This window comes from Sinocyclocheilus grahami, unplaced genomic scaffold (assembly GCF_001515645.1).
Source record: "Sinocyclocheilus grahami isolate Dianchi unplaced genomic scaffold, SAMN03320097.WGS_v1.1 scaffold196.1, whole genome shotgun sequence".
Lineage (NCBI taxonomy): Eukaryota > Metazoa > Chordata > Actinopteri > Cypriniformes > Cyprinidae > Sinocyclocheilus > Sinocyclocheilus grahami.
In genome coordinates, this window is record NW_015505375.1 from 1503746 (window position 1) to 1523183 (window position 19438).

The 19438-nt window shown below is 37.3% G+C and overlaps 1 protein-coding gene across 1 annotated transcript; it reads right to left on the reverse strand.

Moving 5' to 3' along the window:
* Positions 1-487: 487 nt before the first annotated feature.
* Positions 488-18412, reverse strand: strc1 (stereocilin 1). Its single transcript, XM_016285421.1, has 28 exons — positions 18366-18412; positions 16045-16773; positions 15876-15900; positions 13635-15669; positions 13186-13248; positions 12885-12995; positions 12619-12770; positions 11832-12018; positions 11123-11238; positions 10855-10984; positions 10532-10714; positions 9329-9367; positions 7396-7572; positions 6890-7030; positions 5118-5179; positions 4855-4990; positions 4528-4616; positions 4304-4439; positions 3897-4093; positions 3709-3799; positions 3411-3573; positions 3069-3244; positions 2813-2968; positions 2037-2179; positions 1761-1909; positions 1371-1468; positions 905-1055; positions 488-723 (listed from the first exon to the last, which is right to left on the reverse strand). The coding sequence occupies exons 1-28, from the start codon at positions 18391-18393 to the stop codon at positions 638-640; spliced, it is 5949 nt and encodes a 1982-aa protein (XP_016140907.1). The 5' UTR covers positions 18394-18412; the 3' UTR covers positions 488-637.
* Between the last annotated feature and the right edge of the window lie 1026 nt (positions 18413-19438).

The window sequence follows — 19438 nt, forward strand, 5'->3', positions numbered from 1 at the left end:
CAAAGACTCTCTCCTGTCCCACCCACTTTTTAAGACATAAGTTACGCCACTGCTTTATTTCCAAGGATATATGCACTGGTTTATGCACAACAATACAAAATTAAAATACAGTCTGACAACAGGCAGCACGCAATATTATGACAAATAGGTACAGTTTCATAAGTAGCCAAATTAAAAACATGAGTGAGTTGTTTACAAATGAAAGAAAAAGGAAACTTCACAATCAAGTTTTTACTTTAAGTTAATACAACCCCTTCTGATATTTTTCCAGAATTTCAATGTATGAAGGCTGTTATAGCAGTTAATAAATAAATAAATGATACTAATAAAAACAGGACAAGAATTTGAACATAAAGCACAAGTCAAACCAAATCATTTTAGGCAATTACATACCTAGGTTGATACATTATTATCCAAGCAAGCAAATATTCAAAAACAATCAAACAAAATCACATTTTCACTGACCAACTATAATAAAGTGCTGAAAGAAATATTTATAGTTATTATAGAAATAGTTATTGTTCTTGTATTTCTCATAAGTCTTATAAATAAAGTAATACAGTTACATCACATTGCACATATTTGGAAAGAAAAGTTCGATTCAGTATAGCAGCAATTGAGCAGCAACAGACCTAACTCATCCCAGAGAAAACAGCAGCATTATCAGGACGCTGGAGAGGTAGAAAAAAGGACTGGGGTGCATTGCAACTCCCAGTGACATGCCTGAAATGATACACAAAAATAACTGTGAGACAGAATAAAGAACGTTTAACAACCCAAAATGTCCAAATATCAATCATTCATTCAGGTTTGAGATTGATCACACATTTAACTTTTTTATATTAATGTATAATATAACAGTTTTTCCTTCTCCCTCGGTTTTTCACAGCAGGAGTGAAAGTACCTCTGAAATCAACAGGTTTGTCCTCCCAGGGGTTGAGCACCATGGACAGGGCCGTCTGCTGTACTGTAGACAGAGCGGAGCGCTGGGCCTCAGTCACAGCAACGGCCTGATCATAGGTGAACATACGAATCTGTGCCTGGTTAAACACTACCTGTGAGGAGAGAAAGCAGATACACCAGGTAATAAAGATCCTAGAATGACTTCAAAATACTTTTAATTAAAAAAAACAGAAGACATCAAAAGAGTGTTTTGAGATCTTGAAATTGAGGTAAGAAATGAAAGAAATTAACAGTTTGTTTGATTTGTATCATTTGTTGTCAAATCGGTGACAGGAATTAGAAAAGATATTCCTCCTTGCCGTGTCAATAATAGTTATGAATACAATCAAATAGCCACATACATTCATCATACATCATTCATTTTAGTTCAAGGCACTAAAGAGGCTAGAGAAAAAAAAGATACTAACTGCAAATTTGCCCGCTGGGATGAGAGAGATGGCAAGTGGTGTGATTCCTTCAATTTGTTCCCTCACCAAAGCAGACATGGCTATGTCAGGTAGTCCCGCTACAGAAAGGGGAAAAATGCACAAAAACACCACGTATAGACTAAAAAACATCAATTACCACAACTATGAACCAAAACTAGCAAATCAAGTTCTTTAAGCTACTAATGCTAATAAACAATTCTCTATGATAAACTATATCTGTTAATAGACTCTTTTTATCCAAAGTGACACAAAGTACATTTATTACAGGGACAATTCCAACTTTGGGTTAAGTGCCTTGCTCAAGGTCCCAATGGGGATTTCTGTGGGAATCAATCCACCAACTTTCCGATTACAAGTTCTGAGCTGTACCTGCAATCGCTCCGATCTCAATGAAGACCTCTGATCCCCAGAAGCTGACCTGTCCAAATGCCAAGCTATGACTGAGCAGCCCTGTCAATGCCTGCAGCTGCTCCTCAGAGCAAGACAAATTCAAACGGCCAAGCCACAAAACTGCTTTACTGGAATGAAAACAACAACACATTTTACATTAAGCACAAGAGTACATTTAATTGAAGGAAACATACATGCAACAAATCTTTAGATAATTCAGATAATTGTGATTTTTTTTTTTTTAGATAATTCAACCTGAACTCCACTGGATTCAGGTTGCGCATGATTGGTGCATCAATGCCACACACAATGTGCCCCAATGCCACAAAAGTGCTGGAGTCTAACTGGCTAGGCGTCTTTCTGGTTGAGTTCAGAACGGTGGAGAATAGTAATTTCAGCTGCAATTGCAAACAGAGGTCATTTACAATATGTACATTCAACCATTCAAAATGGGATTAGTAAGATTTTTACTAACATGTAGTAAGACATCGTTACAAAAAAAACTTTTTCAAATAAATGCTGTTTTTTTTTTAAATTTTCTTTTCATAAAAAAATATTAAGCAGCAACAGTTTTCTACATTGATAATAATAAATATTTCTTAAGAACCAATGTCAGCATATTAAAATGAAGGAACATGTGACACTGAAGACTGGAGTAATGGCTGCAGTACATTTCAGCTTTGCCATCACAAGAATATATTACATTTTAAAATACAGAAAACAATTATTTTAAATTGTAATCATATATCAAAATATTTTTTGTTGTTTTTGCTGTAATTTTGATCAAATAAATGCAGCCTTGGTGAGCAGTAGAGACTTATTTCAAAACATTAAAAAAATCATACCAATCCCAATGATTGAACGTTAATGTGCATTAAAATGTATAATAAATAAAGAAATGAATAAAAACAGTATTCTCAAGTCAAAATCAATCAGTGCATTTTCTTTCATTAGTGGTATACTGTGTTTTTCAAATCACAATTTTACCAGCCATTCCAGCTCACTTTTACTTATGTTCATCAACATTTTACCTGTCTGCTGGTCCATGTGTTGAGAGCCCCCATAGCTGAAATTGACTGAATTTCAGAGAGTCTAAGAGAGGCCAATTCTTCAAGTGTGAGTTGAGTGGCAATGCGACCCAACTGAGAGATCACAGAAGAGTTAAAAGAGGAAGGCATCCCATACACCTACACACAGACAAAAAAATCGACCACTATTTATAATGCCGCAGATATTCACTGAATATCACCAACATATTATGTTGGAGAAATGGAGCAATTCAGGCACCTCTTTGGTCTTTGTAAGGAGCGTTAACAGCTCGTATGCCCTGAAAAACGGATCCTGGCCAATGAGCTCCAAGCACCTCCGAAATGCAGCTTGTGGCATGTTTCTAAGGCTGTCAATAGTCCAGGCAGCAGGTTGTGTCCCATGCAGGCTCTCACAAGAGGGGATCAGTCCAGTATCTAAGACACAGAGATGGAGAGATGAAATGAAAAGGGTTGAGTGGTCAAAAGTGTGAAGTGACAGCCATACTACTGTATTATATTCCTTCACAATCTGTTATCTATTTAAAGTGAACAGAATGATTTAAACAGATGACATTCTGTCAAGGCAGAGAATTGTACTTACAAGGGGCACGTCCAATTCTGAGGAAGCCGAGGAAGAATTGAAGCACAAACTGCTGCTTTTCAAACAGCTCTGAGGGTTTCTGACACAGAGAGCCAAACTCTCCTCTCTCCCACTCCTGCTGACTCAGGAACAGCCTCTCAATGCGCTCTAAGCTCATCAAACCCTGAAGACACATGCACACATGTAGACGGGTCAAAAAAGTGATCGAAAATACTTGGTCAGTTGGTCATGAGGTACAATACGTGTGTTCAGTTGACACGTAGCTGTGTCAGACACAAAGAAATATCTGGTCACTCACTAAGGGGATGAGCTGAATAGTGTCCTTCGGAAGAAAAAACAAGAAGCGGTCCACTTGGTTCAGAGTCTCTGATGTCCATTTTTTTACAGGGCTATGCGGAGAAAACAGTTAACTTGTTGGGTTTGATGCAAGCTTTATTTTCCAGTGATTTAATAGGAACTAGAAAATGAAGTTTTAGCTGTCCATACCCAAATGTCCACTGTTCCTCTAGCATCTTTGCCACCTGGTCTCTTTTATTGGCATTGTAGCAGAATCCTTGTAGGAACTCCAGACTATCAACAAAAAAGCTCCTATCCAATTTAAAAAACATTTCATCTGTCACAAATGTAGCCATGACGCCTAGCGAACGAAACTCCTCTTCAGTGTACAGGCCAGTGTACATATCCTGATGAGAAAATCAAAGAAATAGTGGTTGGAGATTCACAGAGGTTACTAAACCAACTGGTCAATTTGACATTAAAGCTCTTTTAAAATGTGCAGGTTAAACTAAATTTACATAGAATCAGGGTTGTTAACCCTGTCAAAATCATTCACTGGATTGATCCACAACAAAAGTATGTGCATGACCTCTAGACAGTAAAATGATATTCTTTACCAGTCTTTGAACCATCTTGTCCACCAGGACAGCTTGTTTGGTGCTGGGAAGCAGTAGGAAGTAATATGGGTCCTGTATTATAATTTTCTTCAGGGAATGCATCTTATCTGGTGGAAATTTCTTAATGGTGCTCAGCCTTTAGACAACAACATGAAATTCAACAAGTGAAGACATAATTTTATACACATGTAAATGTATTTTGATTGAATTTAATTTTGACTCACGGAAGTGACAGAGCAATCTGAGAACCCAAATCTCCAAGTAACTCTGAGAAGAAGTCAAACCTATACAGTTCCTCAAATACACACTTTTTCTGTAGTACAGAAAAGAAAAGAAACTTCTGTGAAGAGAGTGGTTTGTGCAACACTCGATCCATTATTCAAGACATCTGTACTCAATTTACAGGTAGGCCTACACACAATTTTATAGATTGAGTGAACTAGGAGTAAGATTGACCTTAGTGAGATTTTGACTGAATAAAGAAGAAAATAAACTAAACTGGAAATCTGTAACATTTAGGTCCTGGATTTGAATGTAGGTTTACTAGATACCAGTGACGGGTGGAGTGGCACAGGCTGCTCTCTCAGAAATGTCATAATGTCACGTAGAGGAGATAGAGATGCCAGTTTCTGGAACAATCTTCTAAGGTCTGTGCAACTCACTCCCGTAGCCAGAGTCCCCAGAGATCTGTCATGTCAGAGAAAGAAAAACATGATCATACTTAAGTACTTCACTGAGCAGTGTCATGATTCATTTTGTAGACCTTATTTATAATCATAAAATGAACTCACAAATCCCTAAAGGCCAAACTTACAGAAATTCTTGTAGTGAGAGGCTTGGGTGAGAGACGACAGCCTCTTTAAAGAGAACTTTAGCCTGTTGAATGAAAAAACAATACAAGGATGCTATTGGAACGATCAAGGATTTGAGATTTTAGAATAGCTTTTAACTGTGGACAATTCATAGTATAGAAAAAATACTATGGAAGTAAATGGCTACCAGCAAATGGTTACCAACATTCTTCAAAATAGCTTCTTTTGTGTTTAACAGAAGAATAAAATCCATTCAGGTTTGAAACAACATGAGGATGAGTAAATGATGACAAAAAAAAATCTATTTTGGGTGACCTATCCCTTTAAGAAATGTACCTATAAGTCAGGGGCACAATTACTCTAACTTGTTAAATATTTAATCATACATTAACAGTGAAATCAGTGACTTCTTGTCTCTGTAAGCTTATCTATAACAGGAAAGGGGGATTACAAAACACTTTCATGCTTAATGTCCCAGAAAAAGGGAAAGACAGTACCAGAGCAACTTAGGTTGGTTTTCATCTTATTTTATCCTAGTTAACACGAAATACACTGTCTAGGGTACTACATCAGAGGTTAGAGAATCAAAGAAGCTTTATTGTGCTCCATTATCAATAATTAAACCAGCAATTAGACACTGTGGTATTATACAGATCTCTGTGGTAATAGGGAGTGTCATGATGGAAAACACTCTTGTTATGACCTCTTGCTCAAACACACACCTTTCGTCAGACTATGTGAGAAAGAATATATTTTGCCCATCAGATCTTAACCAGATTTGCAGAAATACCCATGCTTGAAAGGCAGCATATGAATAGTGTTAAGTTTCACATAAGGTTATGTTTTAGGTTTTGGTTCTGCGCTAATGAAATGCTACATGGTCTTTGCACTGTAAGAACAGATATATACAAAAAACCATTCTAAAACAGATATAAACAAAAAACATTTTTTTATTGTTGCAAAAGATTTCTATTTCAAATAAATTCTGTTCTTTGGAACTTTGTTCATAAAAGAATCCTGAAATAATCTGTCCCAATTTTGACAAAATATTAAGCAGCAACATTGATAATAATAAGAAATGTTAGTTCAACACAAATCAGCATATGTGACCATGGAGCACAAAACCAGTCATAAGTCGCACGGGTAAATTTTGTAGCAACAGCCAACAATACATTGTATGGGTCAAAATTTTAAATAAAATATTAAATAAAGATCATGTTCCATGAAGATATATTGTAAATTTCCTACCATAAATATATCAAAATATAATTTTTGATTAGTAATATGCATTGCTAAGAACTTCATTTGAACAACTTTAAAGGCGATTTTCTCAGTATTTTGATTTTATGCACCCTCAGATTCCAGATTTTCAAATAGCTTAAAATATATATCAAAAGAAAACAGTTAACAATTTTAACAAAACATTGCAACATAAATTGTAAACTAGTTTTACTGTATTTCACAGCCTTCATGAGATAGTTTTTTTTTTTTAAATATTGAAAGATCATATTGACCCCAATCTTATGAATCTTAGTCTAAATAAATATGTATCACAATTCACAATTCAGTAAGCAAATAAATGTAAGAAAAAAAAACCTTTAATAACTCAGTAGGCAAATATTATAATGACATCATCACTGCCATCAGTCAGAGGGACGCTGTTAACAAAATACTAATTAAAAAAAATACATTTAAACCTAAAATTGACAAGCACTGTAATTTTACTGTAATTGTGGTTGATAAATGAAGTGTGTATTACTGGACTAGAACATACCTGCTGTGTGTTCCAGAGGCGAGTGTGTACAGCAGTGTCTCTGATCAGCAGCAGAGGGACTTGGGGAATCACACTGAGGAGTGGAGTGCTAGAGAGCAAAGGTTTGACTTTATCCATCCACTGGGACACAGAACTAGAACCCTGAAAGCATGGAAGATGAAATTCACTGTATTTGTGCTAATATGGTAAATTTTATATATATATATATATATATATATATATATATATATATATATATATAATATCCTCTCACAAATATATATATATATATATAACTTATATATATATTTAACTCAAAGCGATATTAAAAAAAACTAGAAATTATTCCACAACAATGATACAACAATGGAGCACATTTGATTTACATTTGGTTATGAATATCCATTCTGGTGTTAATACTTGAAGCTCTTTTAGTAATGGATTTATTTACAGCTGTTTCCCTTAACTAATACTCCAATATGAGATGTTTGTGTTCAGAGGCCTAAAGGGAAAAGTGATTTTCTTACCCAGAGTTTGGAGATGATAGTGCTGACCTGTGGAGGGGTGAGCCCAGGTGTCTGAAGGCTCATAGCAGGTAACGCTTCTAGCAGAACATCAGTTGGTAAAGTCCATAGAGTCTCCATCTTTACTCCACTCACAAGAGATCCCAGCATAGACAAATGCTCAGAGCCAGGTAGAGCCAACTGAGAGGGAGCACAAACAAACATAATACCTATAATATTTCCAAAAGATGATATTCAGTATCATTCAAACAACATTCAGTATCATTGAGAATTTACCATAACAAACTGGGGTCTGGGACCACAAATTTGAGAAAAAATATTTTTTTTTAAAAAAACATATATATATATATATATATATATAGCAAACTGTTTTTTTAAATCTATATTTTAAGTTTTATATATACATATATGTGTGTGTGTGTGTGTGTATGAATATTATTAAAATGATATAATAATATTATACTTTAATAACCTTTTATTGAAAAAAGCCTTTACATTATCACAAGTGAAAGTAAAGAATAGTATATTGTTAAAAAACATTTAAAATAAATGCTGTTCTTTTGAACATTCATCAAAGAAAAAAAATGTATTACAGTTTCCACAAAAAATATTTGGCATATAAAATTTAGCAAGTGTCAACATTGATACTAAAAAGAAATGTATAGCATACAATCAGTATATTAAAATGATTTCTGAACGATCTTGTAACACTGAAGACTGGACTAATGGCTGCTGAAAATTCAGCTTTGCCATCACAGGAATATATTACAGTTTAATATTCAAATAGAAATAAAAAATATTCAAAATACTCGAATTGTAATAATATTTCACAGTCAAAATATTTTTACTAAAAAAAAAAATTAAAAATTAGCAAGCCCAAACATTTGAACGGTAATGTGAATATATACATACAGTGGGTACGGAAAGTATTCAGACCCCCTTAAATTTTTCACTCTTTGTTATATTGCAGCCATTTGCTAAAATCATTTAAGTTAATTTTTTTCCTCATTAATGTACACACAGCACCCCATATTGACAGAAAAACACAGAATTGTTGACATTTTTGCAGATTTATTAAAAAAGAAAAACTGAAATATCACATGGTCCTAAGTATTCAGACCCTTTGCTGTGACACTCATATATTTAACTCAGGTGCTGTCCATTTCTTCTGATCATCCTTGAGATGGTTCTACACCTTCATTTGAGTCCAGCTGTGTTTGATTATACTGATTGGACTTGATTAGGAAAGCCACACATCTGTCTATATAAGACCTACCCACTGTAGCTGCCTTAATAATATAGGAAGTGGGTCTATCATAAAGGAAATATCACCATTTGGGGGTCCTCTGCATCAAAAATGTTTGAAAACCCCTTACATAAAGAATTTAACTAGTCTTAACTTAAATAATTAACGTGTGCCATAAGTAGACTATATTGCAAAAACAGATATTTCCTTTAGGTGTCTCATTGACACCACGCATGTGAAAGAGTGCCAGCTCACTAGTGACAACCTATCTGACCTACATCACAATGTTCCCTTAAACCTTAGACACAAAATACAAAGGGCCGCTTGACAACTTCCTTGTGCCTGGTGCAATCCTATACCTTGAGGAACTGCCAAATCACATGGATCATAGGAGTAAATGTTACATGCACTTTCAAACACGCAACATAAATTTGTAAAGAGTAACTGATGGGTGAGTGTGTGTAAGGCCAATGCAATTGTCCTTGAAATACCCCAGAGTTGATTACGCTGAGTTGTGGGCCAGCTGGCTGTGCAAAAGTGCTGACATCTCAAACGCAGACACAAACACACACACACACGCACGCACACACAGGTTCACAAGAGACATTGGCCATCTTTTCAAACATTTAAGAAAGAAAAAAATTAAGAAAGAACAGCTTTTCTCAACTCTGACAGAAAAGATATACTTACACTAAAATTGGCTGAGATCTTGTCGATGATAACACGTGCCTTTATGGAAAAAAATTATACTGATTAATAGGCAGTGAATAAGGCAGTACATCATAAAGCAATGAAACAAGATGATGAATAAATATTTTGATTGATAAAGTCTCTTATGTTCATTTATATGGGTATTAGGAAGGTTTTTTTATTTAATTAAAACACTTTATCTGACTTTTATAAGGACATTCCCCCTTTCTACATATAGTAAAATCATTCTACTGACATCTGAAGCTTTCTGTTTTTACACTGTGCTCCCCCATCCACTGCCTTCCTTATGTTTTGGGTGGACATTGAGATGGATATGCAGAATTCATGTTTGGTCATGCAGAAATGATTAAAAGGGTTGAGCAGTGACACAATCCTCTACCTATATCAGATACCATGGCTCCTCTGACAGCAGTCTTCCATCTGTTGTAAAGCCCTCAAGACTAAACCCACACTGCCTGCTTGTAACCTTTGACCTCTACTCAATTTCTCACCCACTAGGGTCTACTCGGTGTCCAAAATTAACCCACCAAATGCAAAATGCAAGTAAAAATGGTCTTAGGCAAGCAAATAAAACCATACTATAGGCTATCTGGCTGGTAGCATTATTAGAAGTGTAACATTACAAGGTGTAGGTCAAACTGTAAGATATCTTACCGTCTGAACCTTGCTGATGTAACATGCGAGATTCAAATCAAATGTGAAACAATGTTGAATATTTCTCACACTATTCTACCAAAATTAAAATATAAAAAAGAAAAATTAAGATTTTGTTGACAGTTGTTGACAATTTTGTGTATGATACTATAAATGTTTCTCATATTCATCTTAATGTATACCTTTATTTTAGTTTTTCTTATTTTTATTGTATTTTATTAATAATATTTCTTTTTGCAACTATAGTTTTTTCCCATATATTTTTTTTGGAAAACACTTTGAATTACCACCATGTATGAAATAAGGTGCTATATAAATAAATTGCCTTGCCTATGACTGACCTGTCTGTGATGTTTTGTCATAAAATGCTAGGGAAAATCTCACTGTCATAGGAACAGATATACATTTTTAAAACAAATAATGCAAAATTGTATCATGACTGGTAATAAATATTTATGCCTGTACATTTTGCTAAATTATTTGCCTTGTGTGGCAAATGTATGCAGATGTGGCAAAAATGGTGTGTACCTGTGCAGGGGTGAAAGGCACAGAGGCGAGGGTGCTGAGAGCAGGCAAGAGCTGGGCTGAGGTCAGCTGCTGCAGGACACTGGATCCCAGCAGGGGCAGAAAAGGGCCAAGCTCAGAGACTCTCTGAGGAGTGAGACTGGAGGGAGACTGCAGGTCAGACGATTTCAAGACCAAGCTGGATATCTGGACACAAAAGAAAAGAAACCACAAACCAGAGGCTATTTTATATGTACCACTACTGTTATTTACGTTTTTTTAAAGAAGATGGTGAATATAAATGACAGCGATAAATGAGACAATTGATCTGAAACATGTTTACTGACCATATTGCTAGGAACACTAAAACCCTGAATTGCACATGTCCTAATGTTGTCCTGGATCACAGAGAAGGCTTCCGTTCCTGCATATGCCATCAGCTGGCTGGGGTGAGCCAGACAGGACAGATTACCTAACCTGGAGGGGTGTGAGAGGAAACAATTTATTTATTTTATTTTTTTGCTTTTTACATGTCCCAAAAAAAATAAATAAATAAAAAATCAAGAAACTGTATTGATTTCGTCTTAATGGAGTAAAACATTGTATTTAGCTAACCTCCTGAACTCATCAACAGTGAGATTCCGGAAGGTACCAATAAGACTCTGAGCAATGAACTGCTGCTTAAGTGGACTCAACGTATTACTCATCAGGACATCCAAACCATTCAGCAGCTAAGAAAACACAACACAGGACCATGAGAACAAGAGTATGTCATAAGTGATCATTTAACATCAACACGTAATTTTTCATTTATCTTAAATGGTCATTTTAAAATAGAATGACTGCACTGTAAAAACAGATTTTCTAAGTTGTAATTAAAACAAAAATTATGTAAAAGTACATTTGACAAGAAAATACTATTTCAGTCTTTCTACTTCAAAATTATTTCTTATTTTATTGCTTTATTTGTGAAATTTACTAGCTATTTCTGAGTGCTTCAAGGTAAATCCTATACACAAATTTATTCTGGTGTATGAAATATGAACCATTCTATATATTTCATATTAAATTTGTGAATTCTGAAATGTCCTCTTTATATGAACAGCAGTGAAGAACTTTTCATTATGGTGTTAGCACCACAGTCCACTACACAGCCATTCTTAATTCATGTGTTTCTGTGTTTATTTATTGAAAACAGACTACAAGGGCATGTCTGTTACAATGAACCTGTGGCAAGCACTGGCATTTCCCCCAGATGAGCTGCCTGAGGGTTAACCGGAGCCAGATGGGTTCAGGTATCTTTGTGAGGTGTTGGGGCTGTTACCTGAGCAGGTGAGAGGTACTGGAAGCTCTGGAAGGGCAGATAGGCGATCAGGTTACCAATGTCTCTGATAACGGATAAATTGCCGGCTGTCATGTTAGGCAAGCTCATGGACTGACTACACCATCGACCAAATGCTTGCTGCTGCTCCAGGGAAAGGTTTTTGATGCTGACGTTAATTATGCTTAACCTGGGAAAAAGTAGGGGAGTGGAGATGTTTTAAATCATTTGACTTTTGTGTAAAAACCTTATATATTTTATTATTGTTGTTATTGTTAACAAAATGAATTACAAATAAATTTAAATGGAAATAAAGCTGAAATATAAATATTGGATTAAAAAAAAAAACTTCCCAATTTAGAACTGTTGCCTAGGAAACTAAGTGATATAAATATGTTGAATTTTAAGTACAAATAAATTAAAGCTAAATAGAAATATCTAAAAATGACAAAACTAAACAAGCTAAAACAAAACTTTAACAAAAATTGAAAATAAAAATGCTAATTCAAAATATTAAAAATAAACAATACAACAGAATATAAATCATTTTTTAATTAATTATAAATTAATTGTAGTATAATTTAGTAGTATAAATTAATTGTAGTATAAATTTTCCCACTTAGGATTCACTTTTCATGAAGTTTGCAATTCAAATCAGCCATAATCATCATAAACGAGAATAAAATGAAGTTGAAATAACAGTAATAATATAAATAATAAACAAGAAGTGAATGGTGTGATTAATAGATGGTTCTTTTTAAGCTCAGGTATATATGTGTGTGTCACTCACGCATTGATATTATTTTGTAGCGGCATTGACAAGATGTCTGAAGGTGTAGCTAGAGCCAACAAAAGACCCATGTCAGAAAACAGGCTAATATCCTTGGGCAGGTGTATTTGGAAGAGCACAGACACCATGGTGTGCAGGTAATCATCTGTTAGCTTCAAAAAAGAAAAAGAAAAAACTGTAAATTACATCAATGCATTTATCCTGATTGTTTGTTCCTTTTTTGTTTATTTTTAAATATATAATGACACAATGATGAGATGGTCTACCTGCAAAGTGGCATAGTTCCTGTTATAGTACAGCAGAATCTCCCTCACGATTATGCTGTCTGCTGCACTGAGCACTGATCTCAGATGAGATAGAGGAATACGGAAATACTCCTGCAAAAGCAATAATGTGTAATTCAAGCTGTTACTCACTGATTTCAGCAAACAAAAGCAGATATTCTGTATGAATGATAATGTGGATTGACAAAGCAAAACATGAATTTGACTCAAACACTTTTAAGTGTTATTTTTAGCAGCTCAAAGCTAAAAATGTAAAACATGCGAATGAAGTTGTGAATCCAACCTTGATCAAGAAAAAGTTAGTGGGCACATTTCTTCCTGTTTGCATCAGACTGGTCAGAACTTTCTGAAATACACATATGCAAAGTTTCAACCAGAAATGCAGTAGGAACAACAACAACATACATTAGGAATTTGTATCACAGTACTAATGTAGAGACAAATCAAATGACTCAAGAGTTAATATTACATGCTAAGGAAGAGATTTAGATTATCCGGTGTCAGGTCTAACACCTTATACCTCATGTTGATGAGCTAGATCATGGGTCAATTACAAAATAGTGGTGAACACGGTAAAGGATATGCTTAATTAATAATCAGAAAAACCAGAAGAACTTCCAGAACTAGTTCACAGTGTCTTTTTTGGGAAACAGTGGTCTAATGAAAACAATGATATGCCCTATTCTTAATATTAATTACTTGGGTTTGTAGCGATTTAATAATAATACCAACCCCAAAGCACTGCAAAAGCACACGCTTGTTGTCAAAGTTGGTTTCATTGTCCATGTAGGCGACAACTGAGTCCAACACACTAAGCCGAATATTCTCTGTCATCCTTAGAGAGGTCATTTGGCTTTCTTCTAGAGCCAACAGCAGGACAACCCACAGGCTGGTGGCCTGCTTGACCACCGATGCCACCTGTGTAGTCATGAGATTCTCCAAGCGAGGTTGGAGGATCTTTATCCCACAGCGCAACAGCACCCGAAGACCCTGGACTTGACTGGCACCTGGTTGGCAGGCAGCGCTGAAGTCTGTGCTGCATGTCCAGTTTAGCCTTTTAGCTAACTCCATAGTTAAACATGGCTGGGGAGTTGTTTCATTGCTCCCACTGACGGTGGTGGTTTGGGGAGCTGTGTATGTGGCACAGAGAGTGCCAACCCAGAGGCTGGAGGCCTCCTGAGTGATGTGGGTCAGCATGGAAGAGTCAGCACAGACGAAGGAGATAAAGTTGGCCTGGTCATAGTCCCAGCAAAGAGTGAGGAGAGCAGCGTCCGGGAGCACCAAAGCCCAACTGGAGTACTGACACTGCTCAGCTGGTCGGCCAAGAGCAGTCAGGTTTGAGCATTGCTCCAATAACCAGGTGTTGTCTAAATTGGCCAGCAAATTCTGGAAAACTGTAACATTGGCACATACATTCCGAGTGAAGTTCTCAGTGTCAAGATCTGCACAGAGAGCAATGTCAGTCATGTCTACAATAGTAGGCTGGCTCCAATCTGAATAGACGCAAACCTGCTCCAACACACTTGTGGTGTCATTATTAGAGCACTCTCTAATCAGCCACTGGTTGTCAGCATGAAGGGACAATTTGTCATACAAGGGTATGTTGCAGCAGACGTTCTGACGGAAGCCAATCTGGTCGTACTGCCAGCATAGAGCGACCACAGACGGATCCACAGACATGTTAGTCCATTTGCTATAGTTACACCAAACTTCAATGCTCAGCAGCGGTGGGCTAGTAGGCGGATTCCTGATAGAGTAGTAGCAATATTGCTCTACCCAAGCATTTGCGCTGTTCTGCACAAGTAGAGTGACGAACTTGTGGTCAACACACACCTCATTAATGAACCGAACCTCATCATTTTGGATACATATAGAGATTTGTTCAGGGCTGATTGCTCGCACGTTCTTCCATTCAGAGTATTTGCAAGACTCATCCACAAGGGTGTTAATGTCAATTTGTGGAGGAGGTTCAGAGCAATTGGGCTTCAGCCAGTTGTTTTCATCACTGGAGAACACAACCATAAAGAAGGCCATACTGTCACACAAAAAAAACTGAAATCTCTCCATGTCATTATACCAGCAGAACGTCACTATTGATGGGTCGATGGTTTCAGCAGTCCATATGTTATATGAGCAATACAGGTTCACTATGTATGAGTCTGATGTGTTTGCACAGAATTCCCAAACCCAAGCATTATTAGGATTTCTGACCAACACTTGCATAACTTCAGCGTTGTTACACACAGCAAGGATGAACGCCGCACGATCATTTTCACTGCACATTGAGACCAAAGCTGGGTCTGTAGCACCATCAATAGTCCAGTTCTGGTAGTCGCAGAGGAGTTCGCTGAGGCTGAGAGTGGACCGTGCACTACGACTTGATTGTGCGGTGCCAGGATCACTGCAGGGCTCAATAAGAGGTAAGATGCCATTCTTGACCATGTGACACATGTTCCTCCATACTTTTGTCACTTCGGTTTGAGAGAGTGTGCTGAGTGCTTGACACATCTGATAAAGGACATACGATTCCTTAGATGTTGCTCCTAAAATTGCTGCACAAAGGGTTTCATTGAGTTGGTTCAGGTTTTGTTGTTCGCAGGTGAGAATAGACGGGGGAATGTCCACTAAGGATGTGCCAGTACGACCGAACTGGATGCTGTTTGTGGCCTGACATTCTGGACTTGGGAAACTGCAAGGAGTTTCAGGAGCCAAAAACATATCCAGAAGTGACTGTCCAAAAGACCAGCTCACATTATGATTCATGCCCCTAAATACAGAAAACAAGCGATAGAATGAATAGTGTCATCTTATAGTAAAATACAAATGGAAATTAATACTTTTATCATCAGAAAACAGTGAGATGATTTTTTTTTTGCTTTTTACTTTATATAAAGAATATTGATGCATCATCATAATATAATATATAATTCTTCTCCATATTTGTAACAGGAATATGGGCTTCCAGTGACATACCACATGATAAGCTGCTTGAGGTCACCTGTGCACAAAAGACAGAAGGAGACATTGATGGAGAATCACTTATTACACTGAAAAATGTATTCTAATATACGCAACAAAAAAACGTAACTTCATAAATAAATAAATATTGAAGAAACAAACATAACCTAAAGCTATGACACACCTTGTTGACACATCTCACTCTGGTCTAGGGTAGGGATCTCAATGCCAAACTGTAATCCAAGTTTTAGAAAATCCATTGGAGTTTGAAGTGCACTCAACATGATATCAGACATGAATGACATCACAGGTGGAAATGCCATGTCCATAAAACTATTCCATAAGGCTAAAACGTTGTCCGATAGCAGATAAAGTGGGAAGTCTGAGGACAAAACATTTGTCAACATCTCCTGAAGAGAGTTTAATTGAGCCATGGTGGGGTCTGCCATTCGCATATTAGATGTTGACATGCAAGCTTCAGCTTTAACAGAGGAGATCACAGAAAGTACTTGTTCATTCAATGCAGATGAAACGGTACTGGTTAAATCTGCTTGCCATCCACAGGGCTGTCTGTCCGCCAAAATGCAAATTAAAGCCTGAGGAAGAGTTTCAATGAAACTGTCAATCAGCGCGGGCTGGTATATAGAGAATAAACTGTTGAATATTGTCAAGTAAGTATCTAGGCTAGTGCTGTCAATTGCCATTCTCTCAAGGGGTGCTGACATTCTGCTCATTCTCTGATGGAGATTTGGTGAGGCCTCTTCTCTCTGTTCTTCTTTTGACAAGGATCTGATGTTCTCAATCAACACTTTGATGTTCCTCTCAAATTCATCCTCACTCCTGGAGCTCTTTTCACTCTGTCTGATGATGGTCTTGGGTGACGAGGGTTTTGTGGAGTCACCACATGCAATCCCTTTGAAGAAGAGGTAAAAAAATGGTCTTACTGCCTGCGTGTTAATGCATTAATATCGCTGGTGAAACAAACGGACACTAGGTATTCATAAATTAAAGGGGTCATATCATGTTGCTAAAAAGAACATTATTTTGTGTATTTGATGTAATGAAATGTGTTTATGCGGTTTAAGGTTCAAAAAACACATTATTTTCCACATACTGTACATTATTGTTTCTCCTCTATGCCCTGCCTCTTCGATATTTACAAAGCTCATCGGTCTGAAAAGCGAGGTGTGCTCTGATTGGCCAACCTCCAGTGCATTGTGTTTGGCCGAATACCTCAAGCGTTTGATAGAAATGTTACGCCCCTTACCATATTGTGATGCCCTGTCCAGCAGGAGCGACGAGACAAAAACATTAAAATCCATTATAAACGAGGCATTTGTTGCATCCAGTGGGGACATAATTACGGATTATAATGACTTATACTGTCTTTTTACGCATTGCGTTGCATCGCACCGCGTAAACATAAAATCATGTCTGCATTTTTGATCGGAGATATGACAAACAACAAGTGCTACTCTACACTGCTCAAAACTCGCGTTTGAATCGTCAGTGGCAAATTCTTTAAATATAAAAAATTTACTTACAGTCTGTGAGTCAGAACAGCCGGCATTGTAGTCTACTCTACCAGGATCAGGAAGTCCTCCATAAAATGCGCTGGACACATCTGAATTGAGTTAAGGGCGGTGAATTAATTGAGTGGAGGGCGGTGGCCTAGAGTGAGCGGAGGCCAGCTTGAGTGAGCGGCGGCAGGCGAGCTTGAGTAAGCGGAGGCGGGCGGGCTTGAGAACGGCGCGCCCGGCAGATTCGATGAAGGAGTGTCCGGCGGGCTTGCGGCAACCACATGTGACGACCCCGGGCTGGACTCCGCTTCGTCCACGGTGAAAGCCGATCCGGCGATCCACAGCGCGAAGTTGATGTATTTCCTCAGCGACCAGCAAGGATCAGCTCCAGGCATGACGAAGCAGATATCGTCCTCTTTTGGAAGGCCAAACAAAGTAGTTTCGCTTTCACAACGAAATACACAGCACCTTCACGACATGGCGGCAACAATACTACAGCGAGAATAAAAGTTACGCCTTCTTTCTTTGCGTGAACATTTGGGCGGCATTATGCAAATCTTCCCACATCGTGATGTAGATATGTGGGGGCATGTTAGAACAAGCCGTTTTAGGTAGGCGTGGTTGACTCTTAACTTTTATAAAGAATATCTCTTTAGATTTGAGACTTTAGTCTTTGCAACTTTACAGATCTTCTTTATGCACCAAGAGCTTGTAACACTCCAAAGAGAAAGGAAGAATTGAAATCGCATCATATGACCCCTTTAAGGGCATGCTGAAACTACACTTTTTTTATATATAATTTTAATATGGATAACATGTCAACTGTAATGTAAGAAAATCAAATGTTGGTTTTAATATATTATCTTCACTCTGACAATTTATAAAACATAAGTTCAACTGAAGAAGTCCGAGCTGACAGGCATTCTAAATTGTACAAGTGCAGATAAGGAAAGATTAAAAAAACTGTGAAAGAAAGAACGCTTACCTAAAATGATGCTGAGTATGAGCAACATCAAACTCCCTCCCTGGTGCATTTTTACTGAGGAAAATCCCGATGTCGTTGAGCCGGGTTGTTAATTTAACACGAGCATGACCACTGTCGGGAGAGACTTCATTTCTTTCGATTCCATAAGATACCTAACATAACATACTGTGCCATGTAATATAGCCTCTCTGTGTGGTGATTCCTGGATTTCGTCTCTGTTCCATCACGGCTGCCGTGTCACCGCAACTCAATCCTACATCAGTCGCCTAATTAAACCGCAGCAGAAAATAGGTGTGAAACCGAGGCCAAGAAACACACGGAACGGATTTGGGAGTGGAGACACCGACGAAAGTGCTGAAATATTAACAGGTCGTGTTGACTGTCAGCATCTCGGTCACAGTAATATACACCAGAGCAGCAACAGGTAGAAACAAACGTAAGCACAGGTGGGTGGGTGTAATATCATGGGCCCTCAGTGTCAGTTCTGCACGCGGTAAAACAGCACGAGCATATGCGAGTTTACAACACGCCTATAATTCAATTCAATTCAATTCAAGTTTATTTGTACAGCGCTTTTCATGATACAAATCATTGCAAAGCAACTTTACAGCAAATTAAGTTTCTACAATATTTAGTGGTAGTTTGTGACTGACTAGGGGCGAGACATGGGCTGATGTCGTCATCGTTTCAGAAAATATACGGATTCGCTGTCCACACAATGTACATATGGCAGAAATGTACGGAAAAATCAATTAAAGACGTAAAAAAACAGCCGATGAACACTATTAACAGCAATTATTATATGATGCAATAAAACTTATAGCAAAATGTGGTAGTTCTGTATGTTGTTTCAGGGTTGGTATCATCTGAGGTCCTCTGAGGGGTTGCATCATCTCTTCTCATGTGTTCTGGATCCAGACTGAAGCTTGTGCAAATCCTAGTGACATCCCGTGGCAAAAACAAAGAAACAAATAGAGACATAATTAGCGTAGCTGCTGTTCCAACCAAGCAAAATGTATTTGTTTAACCCAAACTAAAGACTAATAATGTGCATTTGATCAGATATAACTGCA